The sequence below is a fragment of the Conger conger genome, chromosome 12, assembly GCF_963514075.1.
Source record: "Conger conger chromosome 12, fConCon1.1, whole genome shotgun sequence".
Taxonomy (NCBI): domain Eukaryota; kingdom Metazoa; phylum Chordata; class Actinopteri; order Anguilliformes; family Congridae; genus Conger; species Conger conger.
This window is the reverse complement of record NC_083771.1, coordinates 19482733-19504325: the sequence shown is the minus strand read 5'-3', so window position 1 is coordinate 19504325 and position 21593 is coordinate 19482733. Positions and strand designations below refer to the sequence as shown.

At 42.1% G+C, this 21593-nt stretch overlaps 1 protein-coding gene across 1 annotated transcript in view; it reads left to right on the top strand.

The window, feature by feature from the left end:
- Positions 1 to 19594, top strand: part of st8sia4 (ST8 alpha-N-acetyl-neuraminide alpha-2,8-sialyltransferase 4) — a 30197-nt gene extending 10603 nt beyond the window's left edge. Inside the window, exons 2-5 of the mRNA XM_061263102.1 lie at positions 4469 to 4597; positions 8841 to 9098; positions 11935 to 12228; positions 19172 to 19594. Coding sequence (XP_061119086.1) covers positions 4469 to 4597; positions 8841 to 9098; positions 11935 to 12228; positions 19172 to 19454 — 964 coding nt within the window. The 3' untranslated portion in view covers positions 19455 to 19594. The remainder of the gene's footprint in view (positions 1 to 4468; positions 4598 to 8840; positions 9099 to 11934; positions 12229 to 19171) is intronic.
- The last annotated feature ends 1999 nt before the right edge of the window (positions 19595 to 21593 follow it).

Here is a 21593-nt window from a genome sequence, read left to right as displayed (position 1 = left end):
GTGCATGTTTGCGCGTGCGTGTAGGCTATATGTGCATGCAGTGTGTATGTGTGCATGCACTGTGTGTGTATGCGTGTGTGTGTGTACGTGCGCGCCTGCGTGTGTATGTATGTGTGTGTGTAAGTGCGTGTGCGTATGTATGTGTACGTGTGTATGCGTGCGTGCGCGAGTGTGTGTGTGTGTGCGTGTGCGTGTGTGTATGTGTACGTGCGTGTGCGTGTGTGTGTATGTGCGTGTGCGTGTGTGATCTTTTCACAAGGCTTACACGAGGCCCGAGTAGCCCAGAGGAACAGGCTGTGATTCACCCCGCTGGTCTCTCTGTTTCCAGTGAGGAAGATTACGCATGCAGGGCCCCCAGTGTGCAGCTCCATACACACTTCATCACGCTGCCAGCTAATTGGTTTACTGGGAGAGCTACCCTTTTTTCAATTTTCTACAGAAACGCTCCGGGAGCCATCCGTCGCGCTTGTCTGATGTACTCCCCCTTAAACTTGGTTCCCTCGGTGATAATCAATTTTTTAAGGAAACAAATTTTGACAACTGTATTGTCTGGTTGAGGTTGTTCTCTTCTTTATTTGCTTGTATATCCATGTCTGTTGAGTTCCTACCAGATACTTGAGAAGAAAGCAATATAAAAGTCTGCCTAGATTTGATGTTGTTTTGCGGATGTTTTTGCAGGGAGAAACAGGGAAAATATGCCAAAAACAGTGTTAATATACAAGATGAATGATGGTATAGTATGCCATTAGTTTATTTCATCTGAAATGAACACTTTCTCATCTTCAGATCTTCTTGAAAATTAAAGATAGTTCAGTTGATTCTGGTTTCAGAGATATGCCATAGATTTCCTATAACACGAACACTGCTCCTGCTAAACAAATAACATAAAGCAGGTGAAGTTAATTCAAGTGCTGGGTGTTTTTCTGCCTGGGGAAATCATGTTCAACGCTATTGTTTGCATTGCAGGCCTTTCCAGCTTTCCGATTTTCTTGACATTTTTCACAAATAACCTTCTTATGTACGATGCTTATTTTTGTGGGGAGTATCTTTGGCCCCTTTTAGGCCATGATCTTTGTATCAATTAAATAAATGCAATATTTCAAAAGTAGCATTAAAAAAATGTTAAGCTATAATGTACAATTGCAGGATAATTCAGTGTGCAGCCTCTGGTACCTCACACACAGATACTTGTCGGTGAGTATTGTAATAGTATATCTAATAATATCTAATAATGTATCTAATAAGTATCTAATAATGAAAATGGAAAAATGTTATTGCCAAAACTACATTTTAACAGAAATTCTTATTCATTAAGAAATAATTACTAAAATTGGGAAATATTTTTTCCACGTTTCTCTTGTACTGCTGCATATTTAACTGGAGAATATCAGTTGAGCACCCTGGATCCATTTTAAGTTTTCTAATTGAGTAAGGCAGCTGAGGTTTCTCTGAAATATTATTTATTAGGTCTCTCCCACAACATAACCCAGCATGCTATGCAAACATCTGACAGTCCTTTGTGTTACAAACAAACAAACCAATAAATAAATACATACATACTTACCAACCCACATCCATCCATACGTACATACATACATGCATCCGTACGTACATACATACATGCATACATGCATACATACATGCATACATACATACATACATACATACATTCATACATACATACATACATCCGTACGTACATACATACATCCATACATACATACATCCGTACATACATACCTACATACATACATACATCTGTACGTACGTACATACATACTCACACAAAGTTTACGTTTAGCTCATGTCCTTTAGCTAATGAAATTGATTTGAATTTCATAGATATTCCTGACAAGGCCACTGTTCAACAAAGTCAATATCCGAAGCCAAGTGCAGTTAATTCAAGTGCAGGTGTTTTTATGCCTATGGAAATCCTGTTTAAACTTATCGTATGCAGGCCATTCCATGTGAAACCTGAAATATCCTGGATTTTAAGCCTCTAAAAGCAATTCCTCTTATCTTCCTTTTGCCAAGCCTGAAGAGATGAAATATGTTTAAAGTCATTCCTTGTAGTAACCTTTTACATATAATCCCCTAAAACATTCTTTTTTCTAATGTGCACCTTTTCCAGAGTTTCTCTATCTTTCTTGTTGTGTTGCTCCTGGAATTACGGGCCAGTTTCATGGGCACAGATTAAGCTTAGTTCTGGACCAAACTGAGTTTCGTACTGTATTGAGGATCTACATTAATTTTTATTTAGTTTAAGACTGAGTTTCATCTGTATACTTAGTGTACCTAAATGTTGTCTGATGCATGCTCAGATGGTGTTTTCTGCCTTCCTTTTCAAAGGCCAGTTTTCCTCTGATTGGTTAATTACACTCCCAGCAGATCCAGAGTATCTGAGAATGTTTTGGGAATTTGTCATTTGGTAGCACTTTGGAAAGTTCCGGAATACTAATGAGCGTACACCCATCATAATCAGCTGCTAGTGTGAACCATTAAATGATTAATGTGGGAGTTGATGGTTCCTAGTTTTCAGATAAACTGAATGGGGAGTATGTTGAGTCAAGAGGTGAACGTTGAGCTCCCGTAGCTGTGTGTGAGCCATAGGGAAGAAAACCTGCTTAGGGTTCTGCCAGAAATCATCTGATGGAGCATTGGGTTTCATAAATCTTTCCCTTTATTTACTGAACACAACTGCCTTCTAGAGTACATGCTTTTATCCATTCATTTAAGAACATCCCGAGTTACTGCATGTTTTGTTCTGTTTTAAGGGTCAAACTATATTTGGCGTGGACCTATGGAATAACATTTCCTGTCAATGGTGTGTGTAGATAATAGTCTTGTGGCATGAGTGATATGTGATACTGTGACTGTATCATGCGTACTGCATCCTGAGTTCTTGTCATGCTATATTTTATTCTTACTTTGAATGTGAACATATTCATCTGCTGCATTCTGTCTGTGGATTTAGCAGACCTGGATCAAACACATCATTTCTATGGATTCAAATACTTTTCTGTGCTCAATTAATCATGCCTGGTGAGCCAACCAAGAGGACCAGAAGAGTTTCCACTGAGAGTACTTCATAGGCTCCAATACACCACGCAACCTCAGTAAAGCGTAGATAAGTATCTGGATCCAAAACATTTATGTAGGTCTGGTCTCGTATTAAGTTAAGGAACTGAAAAAAGGAGGCAGTGTTAAAGTGAGTTCTGCATTACATGTACAGGCATTTAGCAGAAACTTTTATCCAGAGGGCCTTAGGGACTCGTAGATTCTGTACATATAATCCATTTACCGCTTTATATTTACTAGAGTAATTAAGCTTAAGTACCTTGCTCAAAGGTACAACGGCAGTACCCCACCTGGGGATCGAACCTTTCGATCTGAGAGTCACAAGCACAGTTACATAACCACTCTGCTACTCTGCTACCCCTTAGGAAAAACATGGAAGAAATACATTTTTCAGTTTAGGTTGTTATTTCTTGATCAATAAAAATGTTACTACAAACAACCAAACATGCTTGAATGTATCTGATACATCCTCCCTGGGTTGTAGCTGAAACATAATATACACTCTGTGAGCAATTTATTAGTTGGACCTTTACACCAGCTTGTAAATGCAAATATTTAATCAGCCGATCATGTGGCAGCAACTAAATGCGTAAAGCATACGCAGACGCAGATGCTGGCTACAGCAGCAGAAGACCAATGCGTCTAAAATATAAGTAATATAAGTAATAAATACTTACTAAAGTGCTCACTGAGTGTATTGTTATTATTATTATTATTATTATTATTATTATTATTATTATTATTATTATTATTATATTAGGGATCTCACTGCAAAACCAATTAAAATGTACAAAACAATAAAAATTATTCTTTTGAAATATTCATATTTTTACTTTTCAAAATTAGTATCTGTAATATCCCACTGCCCTGGTCACTTGTACCATCTTTAATGTTTTTAGTATGAAACATAAGAATGCATGTTGCAATTTCAAGAAAACCTACGGATGGTGGCACGGGATACTGCCATATCTCATGATGAGAAATATTGCGTAATGCTAAAGCAAAGAAGTCCATTTTAAAGGCATGATATGACGTGTATGTATGGTTCCCCCCCCCCCCCCCCCTCCCCCTAGGGCAGCTGAAGCCCACGGCACCCCCCACTAATTCTGCTTATGGATAGATAATGGGCCCCGGAGATGATGCCTGTCTCGGATGTTATGACCGGACGGTGGCCATTTTATGAGCGTGAGGAGATGCGGGCTGAATGTGCCGATGTGATGTGCGGTGCACTGCGCTGCCGTTTGCCCGGACTACCATTCCGCACTCCATAGTTATACGGCCTCAGCAGGCCACTTAAAAAGACATGACCGCTCCAGTACCCCCGTCTGAATCCACAGAGGGTGCGTGAGCGGCGAATAACCCGCTTCTCTCGCCTTGGTTTCCTCTTCAGGGACAATGAGCTCAGCTCCAGACTGATGGTGAACGGCACGGAGGGGGTCCTGAGGAAAGGCGTGCCTCCATTCTTCCAGCACTCGGTCAAGGGCTGGCGACTCAATTCTTCTCTCGTCGTCATGATAAGGTAAGGGAAGTTCACACTCTGGTCGTCCACTGCGTCTTTAACAATGTGTTTGGGTTGTTGGCCCTCCATAGTAGGTTTGTTTTCGGGTTTTCCTTCCTTAGCCAGAGCATTGTTGGCCTAAGTCCGATAATGCGCATGTTTTGCCTGCTTTTCTGTATGTATATATGTATATTTTTTTGTAGGTTTTGTAGGCATATAGTCAGGTGTGTGCTTAACCAATTATACCAAACAGGAGCTAATGATCATCAATTTAATTTGTAGGTTGAAACACAATCGTTAACTGAAACAGAAACATCTGTGTAGGAGGGTTAGAACTGGGTGAGGAACAGCCAAACTGCTTCCAAGGTGAGGTTTCTGAAGACGGTTTAATGTCAGAAGTCATACACCATGGCAAGACTGAGCACAGCAATAAGACACAAGGTAGTTATACTGCATCAGCAAGGTCTCTCCCTGTTGGAAATTTCAAGACAGACAGAAACGAGGCCAAGTGACTCAACTATGCACGAAAACACAGAAACTGCTGGGTGCAGAAGGTTCTCTGTACAAAATGAGTCAAAATGTGAAATATTTGGCTGTAGCAGAAGGCAGTTTGTTCGCCGAAGGCTGGAGTGCGGTACAAGAATGAGTTTCTGCAGTGAAGCATGGTGGAGGTTCCTTGCAAGTTTTGGGCTACATTTCTGCAAATGGAGTTGGGGATTTTGTCAGAATTAATGGTCTCCTCAATGCTGAGAAGTAAAGGCAGATACTTAACCATCATGCAATAGCACCAGGGACCAAAATGTATTCTGCAGCAGGACAACAACCCCAAACATACAGCCAATGTCATTAAGAACTATCTTCAGTGTAAAGAAGAACAAGGAGTCCTGGAAGTGATGGTATGGCCCCCACAGAGCCCTGATCTCAACATCATCGAGTGTGTCTGGGATTACATGACGAGACAGAAGCATTTGAGGCTGCCTAAATCCACAGAAGAACTGTGGCTAGTTCTCCAAGATGTTTGGAACAACCTACCTGCTGAGTTCCTTCAAAGACTGTGTGCAAGTATACCTAGAAGAATTGATGCTGTTTTGAAGGGAAAGGGTGATCACACCAAATATTGATTTGATTTAGATTTTTCTTCTATTCATTCACTTCTGTTCATGCATTTTGTTAATTGATAAAAATAAACTATTAACAGTTCTTTTTTCAAAGCATTCTTATTTTACAGTATTTTTTCACACCTGCCTAAAACTTTTGCACAGTACTATATATATATATAATTACATTACATTAATGGCATTTGGCAGACGCTCTTATTCGAGAGCGACGTACAGTTGATTAGACTAAGCAGGAGACAGTCCTCCCCTGGAGCAATACAGAGTTAAGGGCCTTGCTCTTATTGTGGCTACATCAGTCATGCACCTTAACCACTACGCTACAGGCAGCCCCTTCTTACATTAATAATAATTAATAAAGAGAAAAGACATTATGAAGCCTTTGAGAGAGGGGTAAAACAAAACAGATGTCTGAAGATGTCTGTACTGAATTTGGGGGGGTAGTCTCAATAGGCAATGCTCAAATGGGCGTGAAATTGGCCTAGAACTGGGGGGGTTTCCCCTGCACTCCCTCGGTCAGCCATGCAGCAATGATACAGTATCCAGTGCTGCTGTGATGGCATCTTTCTTATTGGGAAAAAAATGTAGTGCAGGTAGTACCCACAAATACACTTTTCACACTTTTCACACTTTTCCAAATTCCATGAACTGAGTGTGAATTGATTAACTCTGTTCTGAGAGAGCAGTGTCATATCACGTTCCTCTGGCAGAATTCCAGGATTTGAAATTAAAAAATTTGAATAAAGACATTTTAGAAATACTCAAACAATGTTTTGTTAGAATATATATTTATTGTACCAGTGGGATAAGCACAATGTTTTGTTTGAATTTGTATTTATTTTACCAATAGGATAAGCACTAGTACTTTCCCTTCTTAATTTCACTCCAAATTAATTTGATCTGCCTCCATGCATTTTAGTTGAGGCATCTCAAACTTGAATTACCTAGGGATTACCAATGGGGTCTTCTCATAGTGGGGCCACTACACGCTTTACAAAAAAAGTTAACTTCATCCTGTACTTCTTACTTCTTGTTTTTTGTTTTTTTTTACAGTCATCTATGGCTGTTGTTTTAACTTTTTCTACTGCTCGCTATCAGAAAACTGGCAGGACTTCCCCTCTGTACAGATGGCTGAACCACTTTTTCTCTTGAGGGAAACGGTTAAAACCTTCATGATGGCATCACTAAGTCTCGACCTGTGTTTACGCTTGCTGAAGTTCATGGTGGAGAAAGGGGTTTTCCACAAAGCTACAGTAAGTGCTTCCAAAAAAGGCACATGATCCACTGGAGTATTTAGGACAGCCGTGGGAAGGCGGGGGTGATTCACACAGGTCTGGTCTCCTGCTCCCTGTGAGCTCTCTGAACTTGGCTTTGAGCTCAAGATCTCACTGTTGGTCACCAGGCTCTGTTTGTAGCAAGCTTGGGCCACGGTCCACGTCAATGGACAAGGGTTCTGCAAATCTTTGGAAAATGGCAACGTGCGTTTTGAAGCCGGAAAATTCGGGTCGAATTCTTACTCCGCTTCCCAGTGGTAGCAGCACCTCTGTATGCTGCATGCTGGGAAATGAGTCATTTTCTCAGAAAGCTGTGTTTTTCCATAACCTTTGTGGGCAATGCCTTGCTTTCACATTGTCAAAAGCTACCGTCATGAGCTGGCTACAGGGCGTAGCTTCAAGTTAAGGGCATTCAACTCCTGGGTGAGGTCAACCAGGAATGCTGGCCACCTCCATGGGTGCTATAATATTTTCTGGGGTGGCGCGGGGCCCAATGAGAGATCTTCTCATGGGGCCCAAAATCCCCGGTGTCATCCCTGGGTACATCAGCCATTCAGTACCATCTCGCTCAGGACCCGCCTTCCTGTCATGCTCCATGTCTCTCTCACCTCTGTTCTCCGCTCAGAGAAACAAGACGCTTCCCCTCTGTGAAGTGTGCCGCACGTCACCATAACGTGACGACTTCCTCCAGTGCTGGCCCCGCTGTGGCCCCCGGGACCTGATGCAACAGATGCACTTCGGCACAACAGATGTCATTTTTTCACATTTCTGAGCGCTCGCTGCGGAAAGCCCTGCTGGCGAATAACACGGTGATGAGCAGTGGCTGGATCCGTACTTCCCTCCTGTGGTTTGATCTGAAACCAGCGCTGCCGTCACTGATGGCGCTCCACCTGTGGTTCTCCGGATCTGCGCACCAGAAGACATTTTGCTTAATCGATGGTCCTTTCTTTAAGATGTGTAGTCTTTGTGCTAACATTGAGTCCTTGTGAGATTATTGCCTGAATGTTATCTTTTTTTCTGTTATAGTACAGTTTTTAGGAAGATATTGAAGTGCTCACATATGCAATAAAGAAATGTTGTGATATCCTGTGGTGTCCTTGTGATATTCTTATGATTTCCACCCTGTAGTTTGGGAGTTGGAGGCGGTTGGATTAGCTGTTCGGTCACGTGGGCCATTTTGGACAGCTGGTTGGAAAACGTGTGTTGTGCTGTGTACTGTATCCATTGTACTTGGATGCCTTTCATAATGCATTCAACCAGTGTATGCCACTGTATCACATGGTGAAGAGACCAACCAAACTAAGGAAAGTACTTTGCTTTTGCTTTTGCTTTTGCTTTATTCAAGCAGGGGTTTAAACAAACACCCGCAACAAAAAAGTAGAGAATATTGAAAAAGGAACAAAAGTACATTGATGTAGAAGGAAGATCAAAGAACGGAAATATTCTAGTGATTAAGCTAAACCCTCAGTGGCCATGTGAAGAAAGGGTGTTTTACACTGCAACATCCCCCAAAATAACAAAATCCCCCTGTGTCAACAAGCATTTTTGTCTTCCATATAATCTTCATATCTTGTTTCAAAATAGGACAAAAATATTGCCAGTGAGGTGAGAGAGTTTTAACTCAAGATTTAACAATGGGTTTAGAAAATTTCACATGTAACAATAACTTGAAACAAGCTATGTTTTTAATTTCTGCTTGTGAGAGAAAAAAGGCAGGGCCTTTTATAAGGTAATGGGCATCAGGTCTGCCGCCGTTTCGGGTGGCCGTGTTATTATTTGCGGCGACCTCGGGGGGCTAATTGTACCGCTGTCTCAGTTTTTAGGCTGCGTGGTATTCGGCGCCGGCTCTAATCGCTCTGATTCCTGTGCGTAAAGGAAAGACGTCCTGCGCTTCCTGGACGCGGAGCGGGACGTGTCGGTGGTGAAGAGCAGCCTGCGGCCGGGGGACATCATCCACTACGTGCTGGAGCGCCGGCGCACGCTCAACGTGTCACACGCGCTGCACAGCCTGCTGCCGGACGTGTCGCCCATGAAGAACCGCCGCTTCAAGACCTGCGCCGTGGTGGGGAACTCCGGCATCCTGCTCAACAGCGGCTGCGGTCGCGAGATCGACCGCCACGACTTCGTCATACGGTAAAGCCACCGCCCTGTTCTTCTTCTTCTCCCTCCTGCAGCTCGTCCAATCGAACAACGCGCCACTTTCCGTTCCGTCCTTTCATTTTAAAACCCTTTGAAGGGTAGCTTTCAAAGGGCTTCTGATGCTGCATTCAATCGGCAGTAGTGATCGTCACGTCAGTATTGTAATTATAATAATAATATTCATATTTTTTTTATAGAGTATACCGAGGTCATTATTGGTTATAGAAGAGATTCTCCTTTTCATTCTTGCCATAAACATTTCAGAAAGTTCTTTGCTAAAGTGTTTTCAGCCATTAACTGAACCATCCAGCTACCAGATGAATCATAATATAAATGATATAAAAAATCTTTAGAAAACAGAAAAAGGAAAAGGTTCTGTGTACGTAATGGTACTTAATGGGAATGAACTATGTATTTCATAAAGCATTGCGAACAATGTTATCCGATTACATTCCACTCACTTTCTCAAACCCAAGGACACTTTACAGAGTAGAGGATAATACGGCAAAATTTAATAGAAACATATACAAGAGAATACAAGAATTCCAGAAAAAGGTAAATAGATTAAAATGACAAAATAAATTGCTTAAATGGAGAAGCAAAGATGAGGAAACCAAGAAAAGAAAAAAGGAAATTGGGAAAAGCCTTGGAAAATAGTGTTCGGAGAACAATTCAATTGTCACAATTAATATAATAATAATAAGCTTTATATATATTTATATAGCACTTTTCATACATGTAGCTCAAAGTGCTTTACATTCATCTAAAGTTTAGGAAATGTGTGGCCATCCAGTGCTTGCTCTAGATTACAGACCTTGAAGTACTTACTGTATGTAATGAAGAACTGAGGCTGGAATTAAAACCAGGATGCACACGGCCATCCATGGCACTGAGTTTGAGACCACTACCTCAGAGGGAGAAACACAGGCACTGTGTCCTCTATACTGCTCCTCAGAGGGAGAAACACAGGCACTGTGTCCTCTATACTGCTCCTCAGAGGGTGAAACACAGACACTGTGTCCTCTATACTGCTCCTCAGAGGGAGAAACACAGGCACTGTGTCCTCTATACTGCTCCTCAGAGGGTGAAACACAGGCACTGTGTCCTCTATACTGCTCCTCAGAGGGTTATGTTTTGCATTGGCAGTTCTGCAGAGCTTGACAGTGGGAGACCACTGAACTCGAGTTCTGCTGCAGAAATGTGTTTTTTAAAAGGTACCTGCAGTGGGAAATGTAGCTCTGGCAGTGCCTTGCAAAATGATGCACACCTCTGATAACGGTGAACAAAAAAGAAAGACTGTATGAAATAAATAATACAGGCACTGGCCTATATTTATACGGGCCTCCTGGCTCATTTTTTCCAGGAGTGTGAATAATTTTGGAGGGCACTTTGTATTATTAAACATGTTTGGGCTAGCAGGGGTTTTTCACAAGCCTTTTGAAAAGAGCTCTTTTCACAGTGGTGTGCACCCAGCTCTGGCCGCCCACTCAACACGCTAGTACCATTGCTCCTTCTCTTCTCTCCACATTACAATTTCTCATTTTTGTTTACCGAGAAGCGGTGATAAATGATTAAATGTGATGCCCCATGCCAACAGTGACCAGAAGAAGCACGAGACAGTGCGTATGAATGGACAGGGATCGCCGTGTGGCACAGACTGAAGGCCGTCTGGCTATCTGTGTGCATGGGGCTTTGATTTCCCTCCTTAGCGTTTTCTGCGCTGTGATCCCCTCTCTACCCAGAATGCTGTGTGCTCTCCCCCTGCCTGAATAAAGTGGGGGGGAAATGCAAGGCCTGCTCTCCTTTTTTTTCTCTTTTTTTTTTTTTTAAAGAGAAACTTTAAACTATAAATCTATAAAAGGTATGATCTTGGGCAAAAATAATGTGATAGCTTAACATCTGCCTGTAGAATTTCCGCTGAAGGGGCAACGTTCTGGATCCAGAAATGAGAAGCCTTCTTGAAAATCACATCACAGACAATACGTTTGCGATTGTTGTATGCTCTTATGTTCAAACACAAGCACAGAAAATGGACTGGCTGTAATTTCAGAGGGTAGACATGATGTGCCTCAGTCCGGTGGTATACCCTGCTAGAGCTGCCTGTAGCGTAGTGGTTAAGGTAAAGGACTGGGACCCACAAGGTTGGTGGTTTGATCCTGGGTGTAGCCACAATAAGATCTGCACAGCCGTTGGGCCCTTGAGCAAGGCCCTTAACCCAGCATTGCTCCAGGGGAGGATTGTCTCCTACTTAGTCTAATCAACTGTACGTCACTCTGGATAAGAGCATCTGCCAAATACCAATAATGTAAAGAGAAACAGCCGCTCTGTTCCTCAGAGCCGGAAAGTCCCGGGGTCAGAAAGTAAAAGTCCTCCCCATGCGTTGATGGTGGCATTTTGGGCTCTTGTTAAACACTCTCCAGCATATGCCTTCTTTTTAGACACTGTGAGACAAACTGATTCTGAATGCACTAAGCAAATAAAGATTGAATTATAATGATACACAGAGGAGCACTAAATCTAGTCCTGCAACCCAGTAAAATGCAGAGTGAAAACACAGGAGGGGAGCTAAGCAGACCTGGGTCAAATACTTAAAAATACTTCAAATGCTTTTCTGTGCTTGTTTGGAGCCAAGGAAGAGGGCCAGTTTGCGAGGTTTGAAGGAGGGGTTGTGCAGGGTTTGAGAGTATTTCACAGGTTCCAACACACCAGACAAGCTCAGTAAAGCTGCGAAAAGTATCTTTACATATTTCACCCAGGTCCGGAGAAGAGTGGCAGATTTTTTTTTGTTCTCCTTCCCTGCCGTTTATCACCTCTCCCTCGTTCCGCCCAGGTGCAACCTGGCGCCGCTGGCGGAGTTCGCCGAGGACGTGGGGCGGAGGTCAGACTTCACCACCATGAACCCCTCGGTCATCCAGCGGGCGTTCGGCGGGCTGAAGAATGAGACGGACCAGGAGCGCTTCGTGCGGCGGTTGACGGCGCTCAACGAGAGCGTCCTCTGGATCCCGGCCTTCATGGTGAAGGGCGGGGAGAAGCACGTGGAGTGCGTCAACGACCTCATCCTGAAGAACCAGCTCCGCGTGCGGACAGCTTACCCCTCGCTGAGGCTGGTCCACGCCGTCAGAGGGTGAGTTACCGCCATGGCGGGCAGCCAATACGCGGCGGGTAGGACGAGATCAAAAACGCTCGCCAAGTTTCAAGATTAAAATAAAAAACAAAATGGCTGAGCAGCCAAATGTCTTAAAGAGAGTGGGAGTGTATTCTCGGTAGGGGGATTTTTTGAACTTGAACTGAATTTGTGATGAAATATTGACTACGACAGAAGTTTATGTATGCTGTTGTATCGATGTATTATATTGTTCCCCCCATCCATCCCTCACTCCCAATCCCCAACCCCCTACCCCTAAACGGACCACAATGGGGCTTTTTTGTTTAATTATTTTGATACAATATCTTCCACTCTGGCTAGATGGACCACTTGTGTTTTTAAAGAATGATTGAAATTATTTATAGTATCAATCAAGTTTGGGAAAATGTGTTGGTCGGCACACATTGGACGCTTTCATCTCTAAATATGGAAGTGTCACAGGCTTCTGTAAAAAGAGCCATACAAATGAAACTGAATTTAATTAAATTACAGCATTTCCGCGGAGACCGCTTTCCTAATGTTGTAATTAGAAACGTTTTAACGAAGGAACACATTTGCATTTCAGCATTTAGAGTATGGTTTCATCCAGAGCTACATTACACTACAGTTACCAAGGTTAAATAACACCAGTAGAAATAGAGAAATTGACTGTAATGGAATTGAAACAATACGTTTTTGGAAATAAGTGCCACATTGAAGGACATACTGCATATTTATGAATATTAAAGAATGACATGGCTGTATAATTGATTCTGATTGGTCTCCTCTGGTGTTTGAAACATCAGATTACATCTGTCTGGTCAGAATGATTTCTCGAGTCTGTAGATAACATTACTGAGGCAACTTGCACTGAAAAAATGTTAAATGTTAAAAAGAAAAGTTAAGTTGGTTCAACTGGAATTGAATGACACAAAGTAGGCAGATACAGTGGGCTCAGGAATTATTGGCACCCCTCACCAGCAATGCACAAACAAGGCTGAAAAAAAAGAATAATATAATTATAGAGAAAGGTAATACACCAACATGTGCCAAATACTGTACTTTATTAATGTTTCAATGGAAACAACCAAAATCATAACAATCATTTCATAAAAAATAAATTTCAACAAAATCAAGGTTTCAGAATTATTGGCACCCTTCACCTAGTACTTAGTGCAACCACTTCTGGCAAGGATAACAGCATGGAGTCTCTTCCTGTAATTTTTGACAAGATTAAGGAACATATTTGGAGGGATTTTGGACCATTCCTCTTTGCATATCCTTTCAAGATCCTTCACGTTCTTGGGTTTGTGCTTATCAACTGACATCTTCAACTCAGCCCACAGGTTTTCGATTGGATTGAGGTCTGGTGACTGAGATGGCCATTGCCGAACGTTGATTTTGTTGTCACGGAACCATTTCTGTGTGGATCTTTAGGTGTGTTTTGGGTCATTGTCTTGTTGGAAAGTCCACCTACGACCAAGTCCCAGACTTCTGGCAGAGGGAACCAGATTTTCAGCCAAAATTGCCTGATACTTGCTGGAATTCATTATGCCATCAATCCTAACCAGTGCCCCTGGACCTCTGGAATTAAAACAGCCCCAAAACATGACTGACCCACCACCATATTTCACTGTGGGTATGAGGTGCTTCTCCTTGTATGCATCTCTGTTCCTACGCCAAACATACCGATGCTGTATCTGACCAAAACGTTCAATTTTGGTCTCATCTGACCAGAGAACCTTGTTCCAGTCATAATGTAAATGACGTTTGGCAAACTCCAAGCGCTTTCTTCTGTGTCTTGTGGTCAGAAAAGGCTTTCTTCTGGCAGCCCTTCCAATGAGGCTGTAGTTATGGAGGTGGCGTCTGATGGTGCTTTTTGAAACCTGGTGACCCCAAGATGCCACCAAGGCCTGCAATTCTTTCACTGTGATCCTTGGGGATTTTGTTGCTTCTCTCACCATTCTCCTCAGTATCCTGGGGGGCAAGATGCAGTTGCGTCCTCTACCCATGAGATTTTCAACAGTTCCATATCTTTTGAACTTTTTTATAATTGCTCTGACAGTGCTCAGTGGTATATTCAATCGTTTGTGAATTTTCTTGTAGCCATTACCACGTTTATGAAGGTCTATGACCATCTGCCTCTTTTGAACTGCCAATTCTTTTGTTTTCTTCATGGTGTTGGATGACAAAGGGATATTGCATGTGTGTTACCTCATTTTTATACCCTAGTGAAACAGGAAGTGATGTAATCACTCAATACAGTTCCTTAATGCATAGATAAACTTAAATAAGTGGAATTTAATACCTGGTTTAATTTTGGTAGGTGTTATTTACAATAATCTTTAAGGGTGCCAATAATTGTGAAACATTGATTTGGAGGAAATTGATTTTTAATGAAATCAGTAAATAATTTTTGTTGGTTCCATTGAAACATTAATATAGCACAGTATTTATCACATGTTGATATTTCGAAACATATTGTTTAGAATTTTTTTGAGTATTGTTTGTTAATTTTCTGTCAGGGGTGCCAATAATTTTTGAGCCCACTGTATGTTAAGTCAATTCAAATAGATAAATTCAATTTACAATTTCCATTTTTCAAATGTACATGGGCTCACTAAAATACTGTAGCTTGTGGTTACTTGACCAAAACAAGTTCTGCTTACAAAAGTTATTCCGAAAAAACACGTCAGTGCTCATTTCATGTTCCTTATTTTTAGTTATTTTGTCTGAAATTGAAGCATGCAACATTCACTCTCACTTCTCACAATATATGGCAAGGCTCAAAGGAACAAAAAAGTTTAACTCATTTTGTTACAGTACGCTTCAATATCATCAGCAAGAAACAATCCATTCCCATCTTAGCTCCACGTCTTTTGTGTTGTAAAAATGTGGTTGGTTTAAATGAAGTACGGTATTCAGCAATGAACCTTAAAAGGAGTTCAGGTTAATGAACATGAATGTGTTTTCTGTAAAACGAGCACTCCTCAACAGTGCCATTTCACTTTGGGTGTGCACCTCTCTCAGAGAAACTAAAATAACTGTGTCCATCCTGTTTACAATTGATGGGCGCAGTTATGTTGCAACACATAGTGACAGTAACCACATACGGTGACAAAATATAATTACGTCATCGCTGAATTGTGACATGTGGTTGGAAAGTGTTGCATGTTGAATCGACCTGAGATTCCAATTCCAGGAAACGCAACAGTCCAACAACTACGGCAGCCTGGAGTGATCAGAAAGGACTGACTCACTGTTGTAAGGACTGAAAGGACTGACTTACTCACTGTTGTGAGCTCAGTTGAGCTCTGGAATTCAGTGGAGCTCCAGAGAAGCTCTGCAGTATCATACGTGTCATGGAAAACAAGCACCTCACATAAAGAGCAAAGTGCTCTATTTTCAGGAGCTGCTCTTTGTCAGGGTCAAAGTGCTAATGAGTACACATTATTAGGTAGCCGCTTTCCTGCAGAGTGCCTTGTTTTGTTGTGTGTTTTGTTTTGGGACAATGTTTATACTCTATTGAATGTTTTACATTGGTGGAAATGGATATCTTCAGTATTTTTGAGTGTTGTTGCAACTGCCTACCGAATAGCGCCTGTTTCTCTGCCCATCAGTAGCTCAGAACCACATAGCCCTGTTTCCAGCTTCATTATTTTGTATGTATTGTACTTCACACCTAAATGCTTTCAGGTGACCCATTAAAGTGAATAAAGAGGGTTCCATCCAAAGGGGGTCTTCTACAATGGCACACAGAGAGACAATATTATATGAAACGAAATGAGTAAAAAATGATTTAAGGTCTGCTCTGCAACTTGGGGATGAAGTCCCCGGCAGGCAGTCCCATTAAGGCTTTCTGGATGAAGTCAGATGTGTCCCAGTTATTTTGGGCCGTTCAAAGGAGCATGTAGACCAGGCTGAACAGCACTTGAAATGCATCAGCTTGCCCGCGGATAGCGGTCACCACGGTGTCACATTCCAACACCGTAGACACGAGTGCGCTAAAGTAAGACCGTAAGCATTGTGAAGGGCTGTGTTATCATTACTGACGCGTGTTCCAGACAGCGAGGTGCTGTCCCCCTTCAGAACCCATTTGAAGCCATTTTCCCCCATTTTAGAATAATGTATAAATAGTTGTATGTATGTTATGTGAACCTGTATCATAATTTTATGTAATTGCATTGATTTTTATTGTGGACCCTGGGAAGACTAGCTGATTGCGATCACATCAGCTAACAGGGATCCTAATAATAAACGCTAATGAACAATCGGTCACGGCAAGAACAACACGGACTGGCATGAACAGGAAGCACCTCTTGCTAAATGCCCATTCCCTGACTGCGGAACAGAAATGTTGGCTGCTTCCAGCACTCAGTTGAGGCCAGATCTTTGTCTTTCTTTTCATCATTAACAATCGCAAACTTCAACCCTGCAAAAAAAATCTATATTAACAAGTATTAGTTAAAATACTAAAAAAAGCTTAAACTTAAAAGCTAAAATCTTATTTCTTTTACTTTTTTGACACACACAAAAATGCCAGTGAGGTGAGACGGTTTGACTCGTTTCAGTGGGGTGAGAGAACTTCACTTTTCAAGCAAACAGTAACTTAGATCAAAGTGATATTTTCTACTTGAGAGAAATAGGATCTTAATACATAATAAGTCTTATTACGAGTCTAAAACGCTTGTCAAGACAGCCATGTTTTGCAGTGGAGGAGGCACAGGGGTCAATGTTAACACATTGAATATGCAGTAGCTGCAGAGACAAACAAAAATGCAGCCTGTCACGAGTGCTGACTGTGGCCAGCAGCTTCACGTCTCAACGTGGAACTAGCTGGCATTTTATCGCGCGGCAGCGCCCCCTGCTGGCTAGCCAGACACCCATGGCCTACATGAAGTGTCTTCCTCTGACTCATCTCCGTGTGAGCCTGGCTGTGGGACCGCAGTGTGGGGAGAAGGGGGCTGACATCACACGCTTCAGAGGAGAGCACATGCTCGCCCGCCCGCTCCGTCTGACGGTAGGGGTGACCGCACTGCCCGCTAGTAAAAACAGGGCAGAGTCCTCCAAACGGGAAAGAAAAAGAGGAGAGAAAGCATTGAACGGGGAAAAATGAATCCAACATAAAGCATTCTTCCAAGGGAGGAATAAAAGAGGACTAATCCTGTTTATGTGTGGGCCTGTTGTATATATTTTTAAAAGCTTTGGATTTCTACAGTCTTCATCTTTTTCAGTTGATGTGTACACATTATGATAATTATATTTCCCTCTCATTTTCTCCCGATATACTCTTGAACAGCAGTCGTTTGACAGTGTGACTGCACAGAGGTGCTATGCTTTAATGATGCATCCAGTTTGATTTATTTGATGGTCTCTAGTAATATCTAAAAAGTTCCCCGGAGGCATAAGATGGTCGCTGAAATCTGAGGACGCATCGTGGGGCTTTTCTTTGGGAGTTGTCATAGCAGCCAGGCTTGAGACCCTTTCAGCTGCGTGTTCGTGTGGCTGGGCCTCCACAGCTAAATATAGAAGAGCAAGCCTGCGAAGTGGCACAGTGGCACCAGTGTGTGTCCTAATATACATTTCAATCAGAAGCGCGCGCGAAAGCGCTGGAAAGGACGTATTTCAGACGCCGCGCGATGTCCCAGAAACGACATAACGACCCACTTAATTACCCCCGCCCCTCATTCGGGATGCAAATGAGGTCCGCGTCTGCCCTTGAGGGCAACATGTGGTTGTCATGGTGAAGTATCTGTGATGTCATTATTTGCCATCCACTTCTGGTGGGGTGTTTTATATAAGGTGTGCCTGTAGGGAATTATGCAATCGATAGGCTAATTGTGTTTATAAAAACCTGATCTGATACAGGGAGAAAAGAAGAAGCGTGTACTTGAGCAAGCAGGGCGGTACACCACACACCGTGCAGATGGTAAGATCTGACTTGGGGCCAGAATCAGGGCAGATCTGGCCCAGAATGACTCCGCCAATGCGGCCCAGTTCCTGTTCCAGAGCAGAACTTTCAGTCTTCATTATCCACTGAAGCTGATTGCTCTATTATTGTTGCTCAATTATTTTATGTGCATTTGACATTTATAAATAATCGACTGCTACGTTACAGATGATTACCAAACCATTTGAATAGAACATCTTGCCAGTGCATTGTAGGTAATAACAGAAAAAAAAATGATGCATCTCTAATTTTCGTGTAAAATCTCCATGCCTTTGCCGCACCATTCCATTTTTACTGTTTATATAACCGATGTAACCGCGTATTAAACACGAACCTTCAGTATTATAACACGGTCCGGTCCATCTAGGGCAGGTTTGCGTATGCTCTAACAGAGATGGAAATGTAAAATCAATCTGGTTAATGCAGGTTGATCGTTTATCCGATCAAGTAACTGTATGTGTCAATTACACACCCTGATGATACCGCTAGTCCTCGCGACCAGGGAACTACACTGCCAGTGTTTCTCATGATCCGCTTACTTTCTGACGTTTCTTCATTCCTCAGAAACGCCAATGTACACGTTCACATGTTGTCTTTGTATCTTTGTAAATTTAGAAGATCTTGAACACAAGAATGTACATATCTGGTATGGAAACGCAAACATGAATGTTTATCCATATATGTGTATAGTTACTTAGTGACAGACACGTAAAGGAAATTGCCTTTAGTAACCACTGAAACTGGTATTTACAGGCAATATAATAAACTTATCTTGAAAAGACTGCGATCAGGAAATTTACCATGGGTTTCAAGCCTTAATGTATTTATTTTCATTGTTTTTTCAAAGGATGAATAATTTGTTGCTCTTGTTTTCATTTGTATGTGTAGGATTTGCACATATGATGGATGTGCTCTCATTGTAGCGTTTTTACCGTGGCGTATTTAGTGTTTGACTGTCGCTCACCCTTGTGCAAATGTGTGTGTGTTTTGCAGGTACTGGCTGACGAACAAGGTAAACATCAAACGGCCCAGCACGGGGCTGCTGATGTACACCCTGGCAACGCGCTTCTGCGACGAGATCCACCTGTACGGATTCTGGCCTTTCCCGAAGGACTCCAGAGGCACCCCGGTGAAGTACCACTACTACGACACGTTAAAGTACCGATACTTCTCCAACGCCAGTCCTCACAGGATGCCCCTGGAGTTCAAAACCTTGAAGGTCCTCCACAGCCGAGGCGCCCTAAAACTGACCACCTCGAAGTGCGCGCGGCCCTGAGGCCCCGCCCCCCTCGCCACATCGAGCGCAGCGATTGGCTGGACTCAAGGATTTGTGAAGACCGCTCTGATCATTGTGACGTAGCATTCGTGCTCAGGAGGGAGAAGAGAGGGAGAAGAGGGGCGGGGCCATGGGGCAGGGGGCGGAGCCTGGGGCAGGGCCATGGACAGGGGTCGGGGCCAGGGGGTTTGGGGGGGAGGGGCGGCCTGCACTGAAAGTTTGGGCGATGTGGGATACGCAATATATGAATGATTGAAACTTAAAGTAGCCTGAAGTGTAAAAAAAAAAAAAGAGAGTGTGCCTTGTGACGAACTGACTGAATGGAAAATAAGGTACAGCAAACTGAATGAGTAATAAATAGGATTCATTTTCTTCTTTTTTTTTTAAGCTGGTTCAGTATATTGAGAATGTTTCCCTGTGAATCCGATATCGGTGTATCTACTTGATAGTCTTTTTTGGGAATTGTGTCATCTCGCCGTACATGAGATTTCAACTTGAGGTTTGGAGTCAGTTCAAGTCATGCTCAAAGGTCTGTTAGAGTGTATTTTGGGTGTTTCAAGTGGATAAAATGGGTCCTTAATATTGATTCCAAAGACATTACTATTTTGTTTCATTCTGACACTTCTTCAAAAGATTGTATTGTGTGAACTCAAATGCTGTACTTTTTCGGAATTCGACGCCTCAGGGCAGGGATTATTTTTGTATTCGTCAAGACGGGGGAGGTAAACCACTGACTATCCAACATGCCGGGAGCGATTTCAACTTGAAAACATTAATGAGCATTTCACTGGACAGATCATCTCGTTTAGTTTCTACATCATGGATGTAAAACTGTAGAATGTAACACAGCAGATACCATTGGAATAAACCGCTTGTGCAGCTACTGTGAAGTTAAAACAAGAGGGTAACATCATAACTGGATTTTGATAAAGGGATACTTTGCCTAACAGTAAAGTACCCCGTGAGAAGTATCTTCGTAAATTAATGGCCAACCGACCGTACCTGGGCCACCAGCCCAGTGCTATTTTAGGACCCTTGCGCATTTGAGTTTTACTGCGACTCATTAGTACCTTGTGGGCAGAGTAAAAAGAAAGAAATAAAAAACATTCGTAGGCCTACTGGTAATACTTCGTCTGTTGAATGTTTACCTTGACATACTATATCCATTTATGATAATGTAACGTAATATTAGGAAATATGCTTACGCAAAAATGGTATTTGCGTAGGCCATCGTACATGATGCACCTATAATTTTCATGTAAAATCTCCATGCCTTTGCCGCACCATTCCATTTTTACTGTTTATATAACCGATGTAACCGCGTATTAAACACGAACCTTCAGTATTATAACACGGTCCGGTCTCGTTTCTAGGGCAGGTTTGCATATGCTCTAACAGAGATGGAAACGTAAAATCAATCTGGTTAATGCAGGTTGATCGTTTATCCGATCAAGTAACTGTATGTGTCAATTACACACCCTGATGATACCGCTAGTCCTCGCGACCAGGGAACTACACTGCCAGTGTTTCTCATGAGCCGCTTACTTTCTGACGTTTGTTCATTCCTCAGAAACGCCAATGTACACGTTCACATGTCTTTGTATCTTTGTAAATTTAGAAGTTGTCCCATTCAGGGATCTTGAACACAAGAATGTACATATCTGGTATGGAAACGCAAACATGAATGTTTATCCATATATGTGTATAGTTACTTAGTGACAGACATGTAAAGGAAATTGCCTTTAGTAACCACTGAAACTGGTATTTACAGGCAATATAATAAACTTATCTTGAAAAGACTGCGATCAGGAAATTTACCATGGGTTTCAAGCCTTAATGTATTTATTTTCATTGTTTTTTCAAAGGATGAATAATTTGTTGCTCTTGTTTTCATTTGTATGTGTTCATACATCTGTAATTTATAAGGTTGTCGTATTTTTGTAAATCTTGTATTTGGACACAAACCGACTAAGGTGCTGAATGTGGTAGGTTAAAATGGTTTTTGAAACATTTGATACTAGTTGTTTTGCAATATTTCCAGCTTTAAATTTGGTTTGTTTCTTTTGTAAAAATGTCAGATTTGTATGTATGTGAAAAAGGCATTTTAGAAACTGAATAAAACCTTGTTCTCTTTACAGT